The sequence below is a fragment of the Bubalus bubalis genome, chromosome 12 (assembly GCF_019923935.1).
Source record: "Bubalus bubalis isolate 160015118507 breed Murrah chromosome 12, NDDB_SH_1, whole genome shotgun sequence".
In the NCBI taxonomy this organism is placed as follows: Eukaryota; Metazoa; Chordata; class Mammalia; order Artiodactyla; family Bovidae; genus Bubalus; species Bubalus bubalis.
The window spans coordinates 30,278,069-30,295,412 of NC_059168.1; the positions used below are offsets into that span (position 1 = coordinate 30,278,069).

General features: G+C 38.9%; 1 protein-coding gene across 5 annotated transcripts in view; it reads left to right on the plus strand.

Moving 5' to 3' along the window:
• The window catches only part of PPP1R21 (protein phosphatase 1 regulatory subunit 21), a 123,045-nt gene that overhangs the window by 21,345 nt on the left and 84,356 nt on the right, over nt 1-17,344 (plus strand). For all 5 annotated transcript variants that reach the window (XM_044925891.2, XM_006078397.4, XM_025260994.3 and 2 more), the window contains exons 4-12: nt 1,799-1,900; nt 3,159-3,323; nt 3,884-3,942; nt 5,122-5,216; nt 7,854-7,906; nt 8,386-8,535; nt 10,869-10,970; nt 11,058-11,146; nt 13,676-13,812. In XM_044925891.2, coding sequence (XP_044781826.2) covers nt 1,799-1,900; nt 3,159-3,323; nt 3,884-3,942; nt 5,122-5,216; nt 7,854-7,906; nt 8,386-8,535; nt 10,869-10,970; nt 11,058-11,146; nt 13,676-13,812 — 952 coding nt within the window. The remainder of the gene's footprint in view (nt 1-1,798; nt 1,901-3,158; nt 3,324-3,883; nt 3,943-5,121; nt 5,217-7,853; nt 7,907-8,385; nt 8,536-10,868; nt 10,971-11,057; nt 11,147-13,675; nt 13,813-17,344) is intronic.

The window sequence follows — 17,344 nt, forward strand, 5'->3', positions numbered from 1 at the left end:
TGAATTTGGCAATAAGGAGTTCATGATCTGAGCCATAGTCATCTCCCAGTCTTGTTTTTGTTGACTATATGGAGTTTCTCCATCTTCGACTGCAAAGAATATAATCAGTCTGATTTCGGTATTGACCATCTGGCGATGTCCATGTGTAGAATCTTCTCTTGTGTCATTGGGAGAGGATGTTTGCTATGACCAGCGTGTTCTCTCGGCAAAACTCTGTTAGCCTTTACCCTGCTTCATTCTGTACTCCAAGACCAAATTTGCCTCTTACTCTAGATATCTCTTGATTTCCTACTTTTGCATGCCAGTCCCCTATAATGAAAAGGACATCTTTTTTGGGTGTTAGTTCTAGAAGGTCTTGAAGGTTTTCATAGAACCGTTCAACTTCAGCTTCTTCAGCATTAGTGATTGGGGCATAGACTTGGATTACCCTGATACTGAATGGTTTGCCTTGGAAATGAACAGGGATCATTCTGTCGTTTTTGAGATTGCACCCAAGGACTGCATTTCGGACTCTTGTTAACTATGGCTACTCCATTTCTTTTAAGGGATTCTTGCCCACAGTAGTAGATATAATGGTCATCTGAGTTAAATTCACCCATTCCAGTCCATTTTAGTTCACTGACTACTAAAATGTCGATGTTCAATCTTGCCATCTCCTGTTTGACTACTTCCTTTTTACCTTGAAATTGGAACAGAGAGTGCAAAACAGATATGTATCAGAATCGCTTGGAAAACTTTGTCAAAATACACATGTTGTGGAAATTCTGGAAGACGCCTGGGGAGGGGAAATATATTGCCATCTGTATTTCATCCCCAGGTTAGTGAGATCCTCTCTCAGGGCTGTTTCCGTAGATTTAGGTGTAATTACTTCTGAATTAGTTTTAATAAAAACTTTCCAAATTTGGGATTACTGAACAACCAGAATATGTCATTCAGCAGTGTTCCTTGTGTGAATGTATGTCTTGTGTTCACATTTGGTGTTTATGTATTTGTTTATTACATAGCTGCTCCATTTTCAGAGGGCTTTCTAATCGTGGGTTCACGTTGAATCAGTAAGTGACTTCATTTTAAGTGAGGAGTGAAGGACAAAAAAGGCAGAGAAGGGTGGTGACTGATGTCTGAACAGTTTCATTGTTAGGCTGTCCCTTGAATAGTGTCATTTCTGTGTGTATTCCATGAAAACAAATGTTCATTATTGGCTCTTAAATAGTGCTATTCTTCTATGTAGAAAAAGTTAATATTGATATAGGGGCAAAAGGAATGTATTTTTGGTAGTTTTGTGCTTTTTTCCTTCTATTTATTTGTAATAGCTTTATCTTGTATTTTTTAAAATTAGAAATGTATGTGAACTTTTGTATAAATGTAGTTTTGTGAATGCTGTTAATTTCTTAAAGGAGTTAAACAACTCAGACTCATGGAATTGCTAAAACTGTCATTTTTTAAACCGGGAGATCAATTGTTAAAATGATATTTATTAACATATTTATGTTGCTAACTTTCTGGATCTACTCTGTCTTCTAGCAGAACTACTCCTAAATTCATCTGCAAAGAATAGTGAGCCTTATCTGTTCTTTTTCCCTCTCTCTCTTAAGCTTTTCTGCTCATTGCAGTATTTGCATTTCCAACTTATGTCACATAGGAAAAGTTAAATGATGGACTGTATACCTTTTGCAGGATTGTTTGACAGTGGTGAACACGTAGAAGAGACAAGCTACGAAGGTGATAGAGAATCTGTGTACCTTAGAATGTTTCTCTAAAGGGTGACAGTTATGTGGACATAACTTATTCTTTCCATCAGAAAAGTGGAGAATCTTCTTCTCAGTTGAGTCAAGAGCAGAAGAGTGTCTTTGATGAAGACCTGCAAAAGAAGATAGAAGAGAATGAACGGTTGCATATACAAGTGAGAAAATATTCTATTTTTCCGTATGAATTAAAAAATGGGTTGTATGATCTGGAATGTGGAAAAAACAACCCATGATAGAGTATTTTGTATGTGGGTAGGTGTTTTAACGTTTCCTGTGGTTGGTGGGTACGTATGTCACTGTCGTTCATTCATTTCTAAGATCTCACATTTTAATACGGATGTGTGCTTTGAATATGCACTTGTTCAGAGAACAGCTGAATAGCTTTATAAGTTAGTGATACAGAAGTATAATAGGGACTCTTCCTTTTATGTAGGACATGTTTAGATGGATTATTTAGATGGGGCTTATCATTTTAATTTGTGACAGTTGGTTTTTGTCTGTTTCCCTTTTAGTCTGAAAGGTCTCACTAGGGTACAGACCATGTCACTTTTTCTGCCCAGCCTCAGAACAGGGCCTCACTCATGGCATGCCTTCAGATATTTATGGAATGTTGAGTAATCAATGTCTACTCCAAATCAGTCAGCATATTTTAAGAGTCATAGTATAGTGTATTCAACTGTGCCTCGTGTTTTTTCTTGTGTGAAATGGTGAGCATAATCAAACAGTGGAAAATAAATATTCATTCTTAGTGTTTGAAAGTGTTTACAAAATGAACTTTTGACCTCATGAATTTTGTGTGAAGTAGTCATAATTCTTAATTACTGTTGAATTCTCATTCGGCTTCCCTGATAGCTCTGTTGGTAAAGAATCCACCTGCAATGCAGGAGACCCCGGTTCAATTCCTGGGTCAGGAAGATCTGTTGGAGAAGGGATAGGCTAGGATTCTCATTAAGGAAAGGAGCTTTACATTACACAGGAGTATGTTATACAGGAGTAACATCTGTTTGAATTTTGATTATTTAATTGTAGAAGTTCGCATAATAGTATAGCAAGAGTTGTGCTCAACTGGTCAGTTGAGTTAGTTCTCCATGTGCCAGAGGTAGTTTGAAATAGAAGTCCATGAGATAGGTTGGGGAAGAAATGTAGGCTTTGAAGTCTGTTTGTGCCTGTGAAACAGTTGACAGTTAGGTAGCCCTTTGAAGCTTCAGGTTCCCCATCTGTAAAGGAGGGTCTGCAAGTAACACCGCCTCTGACCTACTGTGAGGATCCACTGAGCTCTTGCCTGTGCAGTTTCACACACTGAGCATATGGAACCTTATGGAAGTCACTCAATGATCAGTCACTGCCATTGTTTGCTCTTCATTTGTGTGTATGAGGAGGTTCTGAGAAAAAGACGTGATCTTTTCTTTTCAGTTTTTTGAAGCCGATGAGCAGCACAAGCATGTGGAAGCAGAGCTGAGGAGTCGGCTGTCCACTCTGGAAATGGAGGCGGCTCAGCACCAGGCTGTGGTCGATGGCCTGACGCGGAAGTACATGGAGACCATCGAGAAACTGCAGAACGACAAGGCTAAACTAGAGGTAAGCCCCGCTGTTGGTGAGAGCTTGTTCAGAAATAGTCTGGGCTTTTGTAAATCGTCTGCCTGCTTTGGAGAACAGAAGTTAGGCACTCAAGGCGGGACTGCAGCCTACAGTGTCTGCTCAGCGTGTTGTCATCTGTGGCCTGATTCATCTGCTTTTCTTTTTTTCTCACAGACAAATATGCATATAATTTTGGCTAATAGTGGTTGTCATACCACATTTCTAGCAAACAGAACACAATTTCAAATGAATAGCTATATAAAATTTATAGGGGAAAACCAAAAAGAAAAAAGAGTAGAAAAAATTTTTCACCACTTTCAGGATTTCAAAATGGAAAGCCAAGGAATATAGTTTGGCATAGTTTATTTTTTATTTTTAAAAATTTTATTGGAGTATAGTTGATATACAATGTTGTGTTAGTTTCAAGTGTTCAGCAAAGTGATTCAGTTATACATATACATATATTCATTCTTTTTCAGATTTTTTTCCCCATATAAGTTATTACAGACTATTGAGTAGAGTTCCCTGTGCTATGCTTTTCTTTTCCTTCTAAAATTTAGGTAAAATCTCAGACTCTAGAAAAGGAGGCCAAGGAATGTCGACTTCGGACAGAAGAATGGTATGTGGAAATGTGAATTCCAAGGGGCCCTGAAGTGAGAATCAGAAGACCTGAATTTTGGTTTAGTAGCTTCTCTGTCTCAATTTTCTCACATTTGCAGTGAGACAGAAGTAGGTCATTTCTAGGGGCCTTTCCAGTTCTTATATCTCTGGGACCTTAAAAATTCTTGGCAGAGTGGCTTGTGCAGCAGTCCTCAGCCTGCAGATGTTCTGGCCTGTGGCAGATGCCATTCTGGGGCGCCTGCACTGAGGACTGGGTGCTTTCTGTGGCAGACTACTCTAAAGAGATGGTCTTCTCATAGTCCAAGGCAGGAAAACTGACTGTTGATTGTGGTGTCAGCCTTTTAATGTTTAGTTGCTAAGTCGTGTCTGACTCTTTGAGACCCCAGGGACTGTAGCCCGCCAGGCTCCTCCATCCATGGGATTTCCCAGGTGAGAATACTGGCGTGGTTTGCCATTTCCTTCTCCAGGGGATCTTCTTGACTCAGGGATTGAACTCACATCTCCTATGTCTCCTGCATGTAGGCAGATTCTTTACTGCTGAGCCACCAGGGAAGCCCAACATTTTAATAAAATGGTACCTTTTAAATAAAATGAGGTTGTGTAATCTAATGTGGAGACATTTACCTGTTAAAATATTACTTATCTCTGGATGGTAAGAGCATGTGCCAACATTTATTTGATAAATGACATATTTTAGGTTTTGATAGGATCAATCAATGAATTTCTTCAATTTAGTTGTACTGAAAATGCATGATGTACCTATACTCTTAATTGAATCAAAACCAAAAATGATCAGATTTTGAGCTCAAGGTAAAAATCTGCTATAATACTTTAAAAAATTTTACTGTTATACTTGAACAAATACTTGTGTTATAAAGAGAAAAATCTATCGGTTTGAAATGGCTCTAAGATGATTTTGAGCTTGGGGAAATAAACTTAAAATTGTATAAGACAGTGGGACTGTGATAAATTCTTTGCAACTTCCAGTTATTCAGCAGGAGTCTCAAGGGCTTTAAAATCAAGACTTAGTATTTTTCTTATGTTTTTTTTTTTTAAACAACTCTCTACTACCAAGGGTATACAGATGTCAGATAAGCCTGTCAGTCTGAAAGCCTGATACCAGCTATTGAGGTAACATGCAAATGTTGATCATATGGTTTTGTATTTTTTCTTTCAGTCAGTTACAATTAAAGAATCTTCATGAAGATTTGTCAAGTAGATTAGAAGAATCTTTATCAATCATCAGTGAGAAAGTACCTTTTAATGATACAAGTAGGTATTTTGTACAGTTTTTCATTATTTGCAACTCTGAACTTCTTTAGGATAGCCATCTTATTAAAATAGTTTCTAATGTACTTGGCTGAAAACCTCTCTTGCCCAACAGAGGGTTGCTTTCTTTTTGTCCTTTTGATCAGCTTTCGCCCTCATGTCTCATAGGGAGATTTTAAGTTGTCACATAACTATTCTGAAGCTAGTCTTCTTGGAAAAAGCCCAAAGCTACATTTTTCAATTGCATGTATTTAACATATCCCAACGTGAAAACCAGCCTATACACGTAAAGTACCTGAATACTTGTACAAGAAAAGCCGATCACAGTGGACGGCAAGGTGGAAGAGGAGTAAGGGGATGGTGGGAGGTGAATCTTCTCTGTCAGATATCTCCTGCCCTTTGGACAATGCGCAGCACTGGTTCCGGAGCTGACTTGGGTATGCCTGCTTCCCCCTCATCCTGGGAAGGATCTGGTAATTTACATAACCAAGAGCACCAAAGAGAACTTTAAAAAAAATTGACTTGCGTGTATGTGTTAAGTCACTTTGTCGTATTCGACTCTTTGCAACCCCATGGACTGTAGCCCACCAGGCTCCTCTGTCCATTGAATTCACCAGGCAAGAATACTGGAGTGGGTAGCCATTCCCTTCTCCAGGGTAATCTTCCTGACCCAGGGATCAAACCCAGGTCTCCTGCACTGCAAGCAGATTCTTACTTTCTGAACTACCAGGGAAGCCCAAGTATTAAGTCAAAATCTTAAAGACAAAGAAAACGGTTGAAACTTAAATTCAATGTGGTATACATTTTCTTTTTTACAATTATATGATTGAAATTAATTTTTGACTTCTCAATTTTTCTTAGGAAAGAACTAAAAAAAGAGGGAAGAAAAGACAAAGAAAAATAGCAGTTTGTTCTAAAACTGAAATCAGCATATGTCATTATCATATCAAAAACCTAAATTCCTCTGAAAACAACACCTGTTACTGCTTTCTACATTAATGTAAATAGTATCAGCATACTTTGATCCACTAGGCTTGAATCCTTGACGTTTCATTTGCTCCTTAATCCTTAGTCCTCACATTCTAATCATTTCCGTCTGAATCTCTTTGGGTTTGTCCTTTCTTTTCCAGTACTAGTTGTCACCCTATTTTCGGTCCTTATCATTTCACAAGTAGAGTTACTACTTTTAGTAACTCTATATTTAGAGTTACTAAATAATCTCTAATATTTAGAGATTATTTGCTGAAGGTCTAAATTTTGCATAGGATATGCAAAAATGTATAAGACAAAAAGCTCTACCCTCAAGGAATTTATAGTCCAGTAGGGGGAAAATAAGATAGAGAAATATATGAAATATAAGCTAAGTTATTCCATGAAGAACTTCTTGGGGTTTCAGAGGAAGGGTGATTACTGCTGGTGGGGTTGTTTGGGGAAGCCTTCTGGAAGAAGTGTGCTTTGGGCTGGGCCAGGGTGTGAAAGTAGGTTTTATTGGTCAGAGAGGTGAGGGAGAACCAGCCAGGGAATTGCATTGAGTGTGGTATGTATGATAAAGGTGCTGTCAGGGCCTGGCAGTAGTAATTAGTTAAGTATGACTGGAGGCTAGAGTGGATGGGATGTGGAAGCCAATGATAGGTAAGTTCTGAAAGGGTGGGTGGGACTGGACCCTCAAGTTCTGGGCAGAGGACTTGGGATTTCATTCACAAGGCAGTAGGTTGTTGGAGAAGATTTTAGAAATGTCCCTTTTTAAACAAAATTATTTATTTATATTTGGCTGTGCCTGGTCTTTACTGCTGCATGTGCTTTTCTCTAGTTGTGTCGAGTGGGGGCTACTCTCTAGTTGCGCTGTGAGGGCTTCTCATTGCAGGGGCTTCTCTTGTTGCAGAGCACAGGCTCTAGGGTGCACAGGCTGCAGTAGCTGCGGCACACGGGCTTAGTTGCTCCTCCCAGGCTCTAGAGCACAGGCTCAGTAGCTCCAAGGCATGTGGGATTCTTCTGGATTAGGGATCGAACCTGTGTCTCCTGCATTGGCAGGCGGATTCTTTACCACTGAGCCACCAGGGAAGCCCTGGAAATGTCTTGATGAGATTTGTGCACTCACTTGGTTAATCTGGCAACAGAGTATAGACTACGCTGGAATGGGAGAAGGAGACTGATGCTGTTGTGGTGATAGTCCTGGTGTGCTGGGATGGGGGCTGGAGCCTGAGATGTCAGGAGATGCAAGGAGGCAAGGCAGAGAGAGCAGGCAGTGTGGGGAAAAGACGTGGTGCAGTTGACAGAGATCAGAGAGGCAGATGGGGAGCAGGTTTATGGGAGAGATGAGGAGGTTAACTTGGATGTGGCTTAATAGCCTAACCGATTGGTGTGCATCTCTTTACCTGCTGGTGTGCACATTTGTAAATAAAAGTTTAGAGCTGGGGAGAGAAGCTGATGTTGACCCAGTTGGGATGGATGAGCCCCTCTGTTGGGAATGAGGGTTATAGAGTACAAAGAGGCCTGTGCAGAGTGCACCCCACTGATCAGGAAGGGAAGGGGCTGAGTGGAGACAAGCTGGCAAATGAGTGAGCATTTATTATTTCTTAGTTAAGTTCTTTTTCTGTAAATGTAAAAGTGACTTAATGTACATCCATTTTTGTTTTGTAGAATATAGCCAGTATAATGCTCTGAATGTTCCAGTCCACAATAGGAGACATCAGGTAAAGATGAAGATTTTATTTTCAGTAATGTGTATGTCAAACTTTTCAGAAACACCAGTTAGTTGTTTAGGTCTCTGTTTAGTGCACCAAATCATTGCATTAAACTTTTACTTTCTTTTCTCATACATTTAAAAAAATTGTGGAACATGCTATTTTTTGAATTTGTAAATAATACAGATTTTTGCTGTCTCTTGTCTTATAACATTAAAACTGAATTGTGGGAGGCACTGATTTTTGTCATACGTTTCTTTCAGGTTGGTGGGCTTTGCACTTTAGGTTAAGTAGAAGAGGTATATTAGCCAATATGGATGGCTTTCTACTTTACTTAGATGGTAGTATTAAAATATATGTGGGAGCAAATGAATTTAAGGCATAATTATTTTAGAGTTCAAATGTTTTCTCCAAAAGCAGACTTAATAAAGTTGTTTGGGCGTAATAACCTGATAGTTGACTTTAACTGTATCTTTTTCATTTTAAAGCTGAAGATGCGGGATATCACTGGGCAGGCCCTGGCTTTTGTTCAAGATCTTGTCAAGGCTCTTCTGAACTTTCATACCTATACAGAACAGAGGATTCAGATTTTTCCTATTGATTCTGCCATTGACACAATATCTCCATTGAATCAGAAGGTATGTTTAACTCAGGATACCTTTTGTCTGCCCTGAACAAATCTGGAGACTTGCTATTTATTAGACTAGTTCTGTGCTTCAGCCAAGTACTATAGAGGATGTGGGGAGAAACTCTAAGTCATAGTCTTTATTGTCAAGAAACAAGGTAAACATGGAGATTCTTTTGAAATGGAATAGTGAGGGACATGTTAGAAGACCTAAGTGTGAATAAGTGGTCAGGGCAGTAAGTGAATATGATGTCATCAAGGAGGGGAGACTGCTGTTGGTGGTAGTGTCTGGAAGACTCTGGTGATTTGACTGGGCTTTGAAAAATGAGCATGGTTTGCATAAGAGGAGAGAAGTGGGGTAGGTGTTTTTTCCCTATAAAACTTTTCACCACAAACCTTTTGAAGTTCATAAAAATTAAAGTTTGAAATGCTCTTTAATATCACCATGGGAAAAAGCTTTCAGATGACCTGGGTAAGGAAAATGGACCTGTAGCATTTTAAGGCAGTTATATTTTCTTTTACGCTTCCTATAATATAAAAGCATTTCCCCCGCACTGGTTCTTTGTCCATTATTTTATTTTTATTTTTTTGTTTTTGGGGCCTTTTTTGGCCATACAGTGTAGCATGTGGGATCTTAGTTTCCCAACTAGGAATTGAACCTGGGCCCCAGCAGTGAAAGCACTGCGTTTTAACCGCTGGACTGCCAGGGAATTCCCACCATTATTTTACTTAGCTTGTTACCATGTTATGCTCACATGGTGAGAATCAAATATGTTAATCATAATGGAAATATTTCATTACTCTGAAGAATTCATATTTTTCTCAGTATTTTACCTTTGGTACTTTTATCTCTGAGAGACCCTCTTGTGACTTTTCTGTTAAGCCTCTATTATTGAAGATTCAGTAACCATTTGTTAAAAGATGACCAAAGCATTTAGACTTGTTCATAAAATCATAAAGTAGACTTTTATACCTGAGCTTAGAGTTCAACTTATTTTATAGCCCAGAGAGACTGAGTTTCCCAGGGCCATATATCTGTGTAGCTTGCAGTTCGACTAGTTGAATCACATTTTTGCAAAATTAGACTTTACATTTGTATACAGAGAAATCAAAATTTGAGCCATTATACAATATTTAAAAAGCTGAGCTTTTCACATGTGAAAAATTAACTTCTTGTTTCTCAGTTGTCTCAAAGCTTGGGGGATCTTTTTCTGAATCTGTTCTTCATACTGAATTAGTTCTTCATAAGTATTACAGTATCCATGACAGTTATAAAAGTTTTTATATTCTCATTTTGATGATAGTTACATTCCTAGAATGTGTTAACCTTGAACATTTTATGCAATGAATATAAGCTGTACTCAAAAGTCTTGTTTTTAAAAAATGAGTTCAGTTCAGTTCAGTTGCTCTGTCGTGTCCGACTCTTTGCAACCCCATGAATTGCAGCACGCCAGGCCTCCCTGTCCGTCACCAACTCCCGGAGTTCACTCAAACTCACGCCCATCGAGTTGGTGATGCCATCCAGCCATCTCATCCTCTGTCATCCCCTTCTCCTCCTGCCCCCAATCCCTGAGTGTTTTCCAATGAGTCAACTCTTCTCATGAGGTAGCCAAAGTATTGGAGTTTCAGCTTTAGCATCAGTCCTTCCAAAGAATACCCAGGACTGATCTCCTTTAGAATGGACTGGTTGGATCTCCTTGCAGTCCAAGGGACTCTCAAGAGTCTTCTCCAACACCACAGTTCAAAAGCATCAATTCTTCGGCACTCAGCTTTCTTCACAGTCCAACTCTCACATCCATACATGACCACTGGAAAAACTATAGCCTTGACTAGACGGACCTTTGTTGGCAAAGTAATGTCTCTGCTTTTGAATATGCTATTTAGGTTGGTCATAACTTTCCTTCCAAGGAGTAAGCGTCTTTTAATTTCATGGCTGCAATCACCATCTACAGCGATTTATGTAAACACAAAAATCTGTCCTACAGTTTTGACTTAAATATCAAATCTTTTTTTTTTTTTTTTTTTTAATATTAAATTGCACCCCTATGAAGAAGTGGTTGTTTCGGAAGGAAGGCCTATTGGTGGTGTGTTGTTAATAGTATCCCCTCCCCACTTGCCTCATGCCCAGTTGTTAATTATCCGTCTGCTGGTTTGTCACTTTGCCATGGAATGGGCGCTTGAGTTTAGTATCTGAGATTGTTAGAGGGGAACTTTGTGTAAAAAGTCAAATTTCCCAAAAAAAAGTTTGCAAAAGTATTAAGGTTTATAACTCAGTGGGTCCATTTACAGATGTTTTGATATCCTTTATTTTCCAGTGATTTAACTCAGAATTCTCCTCCTATTTAGTTCTCACAGTATCTTCATGAAAATGCATCTTACGTCCGCCCTCTTGAGGAAGGAATGCTTCATTTATTTGAAAGTATTACTGAGGATACTGTGACCGTCCTGGTAATTTACTTCTGTTTTACTTCTGGAAGTGGGAGTGCTTCTTTATCAAACAAAATTATTAATCTTGAAATTGTTTTTCTCTTCCAGGAGACAACTGTGAAATTGAAAACTTTTTCAGAGCATTTAACCTCTTACATATGTTTTCTTAGGAAGATTCTTCCTTATCAATTAAAAAGGTACTTACTGCTCTGGGCCAGGGAGCTTGGGGAATTGTGAGGTGTCATCTGAGCTGTGCTGGAGTTAATAAAGTAACAACCTGTGCCTCTTGAGCTCTGCCTGACCTTTTTGCACCACAACCAATTTGGATGTTTGTGAAAAAGGAAAATCATGGCTTGAGCAGCACAAACTTGTATTTAAGAAAACTGATTGTAGTTTCTCAGCTAGAGTTTCTTCAGTAGTTTTGAACTGTGATCAGTGCAATAACCATGTAATGCAACATGAACCAGTATTTTTAGTGATTGTGAATGACACATTTATTAAAGGAAATTTTTTAGTTTTGGGTATTGTTATCCTTTTACTGAAAACATCTAGATGGGGGTAATAATAGTTAACCTCTATATTTGAATCTGTAATCCTTAGGTTTCTTTTAAATAGTATGCTGTTTTTATTATTGGTGATTTAAGTTATAAAATAAAAACTGTGTACATCCTCCAGCCCTCATAGGATGAGTCATTTAGTAACCTTAAATATTGCATCTTAAACATTCCTGAAAAGGCAAGAGAAAATAATTTATATAACTGGAAATTTGAAACTACTGATTGCACATTTTGATACTTTTGATGTAAAACTACAGAGACTCCTAATTCATCTAAATATTTTCATCCTAAGATCTAGTCTTTAAAAAAGGCAAAGAATAATGCAACTGGAAATAAGAGAAATAAGAACATATATGTACTATTATTGATACGTATTATTATTGTTGTTGTTTATTCCCTAAATCATGGCTGACTTTTTGCAACCCTGTGGACTGTAGCCTGACAGGCTCCTCTGTCCTTGGGGATTCTCTAGGCAAGAATACTGGAGTATGTTGCCATTTCCTTCTCTAGGGCATCTTCCCGACCCAGGGATTGAACCTGTCTCCTGCATTGCCAGGCAGATTCTTTACTGCTGAGCTACCTGGGAAGCCCATAGGTATTATAGTGGATTGCAAAACAAGGTTTAGGAAAAACATAGATGAAAAGCCTATAGATACTGAAAATATACAAGTAATTGTAGTTTTTTAGTCCTTATAAACTAAAGTAGTAGGTTTTAGCTTTTCAAAAATATGAAATTTTGTTATTAAAAAATTTATGTATGTTAAGAACCATCTTATTTCCTAATTCTAACCTAACAAGGTATTTTAGTAACTGAATTCTATGATTTGTGCACATGACAGAATTTTAGGACTCAGGGAATTATGAGCTCATAATTGTGAATTATAGTTTCCTTCAGATCCTTAAATGTTTTAGTTTAGTATAATTGAAGTTTTTCTGAAAATTGACTCTGAAAGTTTAACACTGAATTGAATATACCTTATTGATTCGGCTTATGTTTAAAAGATTGTAAGAACCATTGTAAAAGTGGTATTTACTACTTGAAAGAGTTAATGCATTTTTATTTTATCTTAATTTATTTTTTCACTATTACATTTTTAGAAACACTGGGTAAGTCCTTTCTTGATCTAAGATTCCTATTCTTGGGAATGTTCTGTCCTATACGCTTTCAGCCCTACCTTATCAGATTTTCATGTATTTTAGGCAATTTTTTTCCCATTGGTTTAAATACCACTCTAGTTGGCAAGATAACATGTTCATTAGTCATAAATGGGTTTAGCATTGAATGAAGCTGTCTGCTATAAATAAATAGAGCAGAAGTGTCAAGGTCAAGAAAATGGATGTGATTCTTGATATCACATCACAAGCATATCATTCTTGTGCTAATAACTTTTCTAGCTTTGTGTAAAAAGCATTTTACTTGATTATTGCACATTTTAATAAGTACTCTTAAGAGTCTACATAGTTTTTAACCTTATAATTAAGTTTTCCCAAGCACCATTTAAAATGGAAAATGATTATATTTTTATGAATGTTAAGAAATTACTTTTATATTGCACTTATAGATTGGTTTTTCCAATCTGTCTGACTTCTGAAATTATATACACTTCCCTGGTGGCTCAGTGATAAAGAATCCGCCTGCTAATACAGGAGACGGGTTCAATCCGTGGGTCAGGAAGATGCCCTGGAGAAGGAAATGACAACCCACAACAGTATTCTTGCCTGGGAAATCCCACTACAGAGGAACCTGGCGGGCTACAGTTTATGGGGTCACAAAGAGTCGGACATGAGTTAGTGACTAAATAACAACTCACTGAAAAAGGTTTCTTATTGATTCTGTCTCCCAGTTCCTATTTAATTCTCTTTAGAAATTCAGCCTATGAAGTATTTTTCTCCTGAAAATATTTTGAAGGAAGCATTTTTGTGCTGCTCTCAGGATGGAAGACAGTGGGCACCTTTTCTTCCATTTAGTCATCTTTTGCTTCATTGGTATTGGAGGAAGCCAGTGTGTACATGATGATATAACAAAATGGAACCTTGTCAGTGAGCTCAAGTTTCTTTTTTTGGTCCATTCTCTCTTTGGATATAGATGTTTGACAATTTATGTAGTTTCTTATAGCTGATTGAAAATCATTCGGGATGCTCACTTCTATAAACTCTGCCCATTCCTAGCCTAGAAGAAGAATGTGAAGCCTCCCTTTGCACGTCTGCATTACGAGCCAGGAATCTAGAGCTGTCCCAGGACATGAAAAAGATGACAGCTGTGTTTGAGAAGCTGCAGACTTACATTGCTCTTCTTGCCTTGCCAAGTAAGTGTCTTTGTTACTCATGGTTCAATGTGAAGAACTTAGAGTACAAGAAGTTGGAGAAGGGAGGCGGTTTGGCATGTTTGAGTGAGAAGAGCCTAGGATCTGGGACCAGAAAAACTTGGATTCATATCCTGCAGCCCTTTATACATTTATGGCCTTGGGCAAATCGCTTTACTTTTCTGCTTCTGTTTTCCCACTTATAAAATGAAGGTAAATGAGTTAAATTAAGAATGTACAAGGACTTCCCTGGTGGTCTAGTGACTAAGACTTGTTGTTAGTCACTCAGTCGTATTGTGACCCCACGGACTGCAGCACGCCAGGCTTCCGTATCCTATCTCCCAGAGGTTGCTCAAACTCATGTCCATTGAGTCGATGATGCCATCCAACTGTCTTATCCTCGGTCTCCCCCTTCTCCTCTTGCCCTCAATCTTGCCCAGCATTAGTGTCTTTTCCAGGGGGTCAGCTCTTCACATCAGGTGGCCAAAGTATTGGAGGTTCAGCTTCATCATCAGTCCTTCCAGTGAATATTCAGTGTTGATTTCCTTTAGTATTGACTGGTTTGATCTCCTGGCTGTCCAGAGAACTCTCAAGAGTCTTCTCCAGCACTATGGTTCGAAAGCATCGATGCTTTGGTGCTCAATCTTCTTTATGATTCAGCTCTCACATCCGTACATGACTACTGGAAAAACCATAGCTTTGACTATACAGACCTTTGTTGGCAAAGTAATAGCTGTGGTTTTTAATATGCTATATACATTCGCCATTGCTTAGAAGGCTCTCATCTCTCCTTGCTATGCTTTGGAACTCTGCAGTCAGTTGGTTATGTCTTTCCCTTTCTACTTTGCTTTTTGCTCCTCTTCTTTTCTCAGCTATTTGTAAGGCCTCCTCAGACAACCATTTTTCCTGCTTGTGTTCTTTTTCTTGGGGATGGTTTTGGTCACTGCCTCATGTACAATGTTACAAACTTCCTTCCATAGTTCTTCAGGCACTCTGTTGACCATCTAATCCCTTGAATCTGTTCATCATCCCTACTGTGTATTGATTTAGGTCATACCTGAATGGCCTGGTGGTTTTTCCTGCTGTCTTCAATTTGAGCCTGAATTTTACTATAAGAAGCTGATGATCTGAGCCATAGTCAGCTCTAGGTCTTGTTTTTGCTGACTGTATAGATCTTATCCATGTTTGGCTGCAAAGAATATAATCAATCTGATTTCAGTATTGACCATCTGATGATGTCCATGTGTAGAGTCCTCTCTTGCATTGTTGGAAGAGGGTGTTTGCTATGACCAGTGCATTCTCTTGGCAAAACTCTGTTAGCCTTTGCCCTGCTTCATTCCGTATTCCAAGGCCAAATTTGCCTCTTACTCCAGGTATCATTTTGTACTCCAAGGCCAAACTTGCTTGTTACTCCAGATGTCTCTTGACTTCCTACTTTTGCATTCCAGTCCTCTATGAAGAAAAGAACATCTTTTTTTGGTGTTAGTTCTAGAAGGTCTTGTAGGTCCTCATAGAACCGTTCAGCTTCTTTGGCATTAGTGGTTGGGGCATAGACATGGATTACTGGGATGCTGAATGGTTTGTCTTGAAAATGAACTGAGATCATTCTGTCATTTTTGAGATTGCATGCAAGTACTGCATTTTAGACTCTTTTGTTGACCATAAGGGCTACTCCATTTCTTCTAAGGGATTCTTGCCCACCTTTAGGTTTTCTTTTGTTTTATACTTTTAGTTCTTACATTAGGTCTTTGATCCATTTTGAGTTAATTTTTGTATATAGTGTGAGGTAAAGGTCCAGCTTCATCTTTTGCATGTGACTGTCCAGTTGTCTCAATACCATTTATTGAAAAGACTGTTTCTTCCATATTGAATGGTCTCGGCACCCTTGTTAAGAATTGATTGATCATCCTTGTCTGTTTACCCTATATCTCCAATGAACCTACCAATTTCCTCCTAATTACCTTCAGCACAGGTGCCATTATTTTTGGGCTTGAACTTCTCCATAGTCTGTTGTGATGAATAAAGTCAATTCCTTTGAGAAGAGATTCAGAGTTTTCTGTTTAAATAACTCTTTCTCCCTTGGGTTAAAGCTCTGAGCCATAGTTCTGTGCTGGGGGTGAGGACAATAATATACTTCTCTTAGAGTGACGTCCCTGTAGGTATAGCTGAGTACTCCATGGAGAGGGTAGCAGCCCCCCGTCGCCTCTACTTGCCTCTTTCAGCAAGGAACTCCTGTTACTGAGCTTGGGCCAGGGTGTTGACGACCACAGATTCTCAGCATCCCACAAGTCAGGGCTGGGTGAAAGAAGAGAACCCCCACCTCTGAGTCATACTTAACTAGAATCTAGCCTCAGCAATAGGGAGCTGAGAGCAGGATTAGGAATGTGGCTCTCTACTGAATTAGGGGCGAGGGAGTCTGGTGTTCTTTGCTGCACTCTCTGTACTGGTATTTCTAGCTCACTACTGGGCAGGGGTAGGGAGTGGGTTCTGGTTCAGATACCACAGATTGTTGTTGTTGTCACTGAATTGATACAGATTTTCTTGAGTAACTGTTTCTTCATTAGCTGGATGCCCTTAAGATAATTTCCAGAGTTTTAAGTGGTTGTTTTTAAATAATTTTCATCCGTTGGGCTGGAGAGTGGGTATGAGGAGCTTGCTTATGCTGTCATGGCAGAATTAGAATTACGATATTTGAATAATAGTGTTTTTAGTGATGTTCAGCAAAGAGTATTATGTAGGGAAAAGAACAAAATGAGAAATGTGTTCTGTAGTGACAGGTGAAATTCACAAAGACTTTTCATTTCATAGAGAATCCTGAAAGACATAATCCTGCCTAGCAATTTAATTTTGATTCTTAACTATTACTAACTGTGGACAAGGGGGATGCAAATCCATTTCAGTTCAGTTTAGTTCAGTTGCTCAGTTGCGTCAGACGCTTTGCGACCCTGTGGACTATAGCACACCAGGCCTTCCTGTCCATCACCAATTCCTGGAGCTTACTCAAACTTATGTCCATTGAGTCGGTGATGCCATGCAGCCATCTCGCCCTCTGTCTTCTCCTTCTCCTCCTGCCTTCAATCTTTCCCAGCATCAGGGTCTTTTCAAATGAGTCAGTTCTTCACATCGGGTGGCCAGAGTATTGGAGTTTCAGCTTCAGCATCAGTCCTTCCAGTGAATATTCAGGACGGATTTTCTTTATGATGGACTGGTTGGATCCCCTTTCTGTCCAGGGGACTCTCGAGTCTTTTCCAACACCACAGTTCAGAAGCATCAATTCTTTGATATTCAGCTTTCTTTATAGTCCAACTCTCACATCCATACATGACTACTGTAAAAACCAAAGCTTTGACGAGACAGACCTTTGTTGGCAAAGTAATGTCTTCTGCTTTCTAATATGCTGTATAGGTTGGTCCTAATTTTTCTTCCAAGGCACAAGCGTCTTTTAATTTCATGGCTGCAATCACCATCTGCAGTGATTTTCGAGCCCCCAAAATAAAGTCTGTCACTGTTTCCATTGTTTCCCCATCTATCAGCC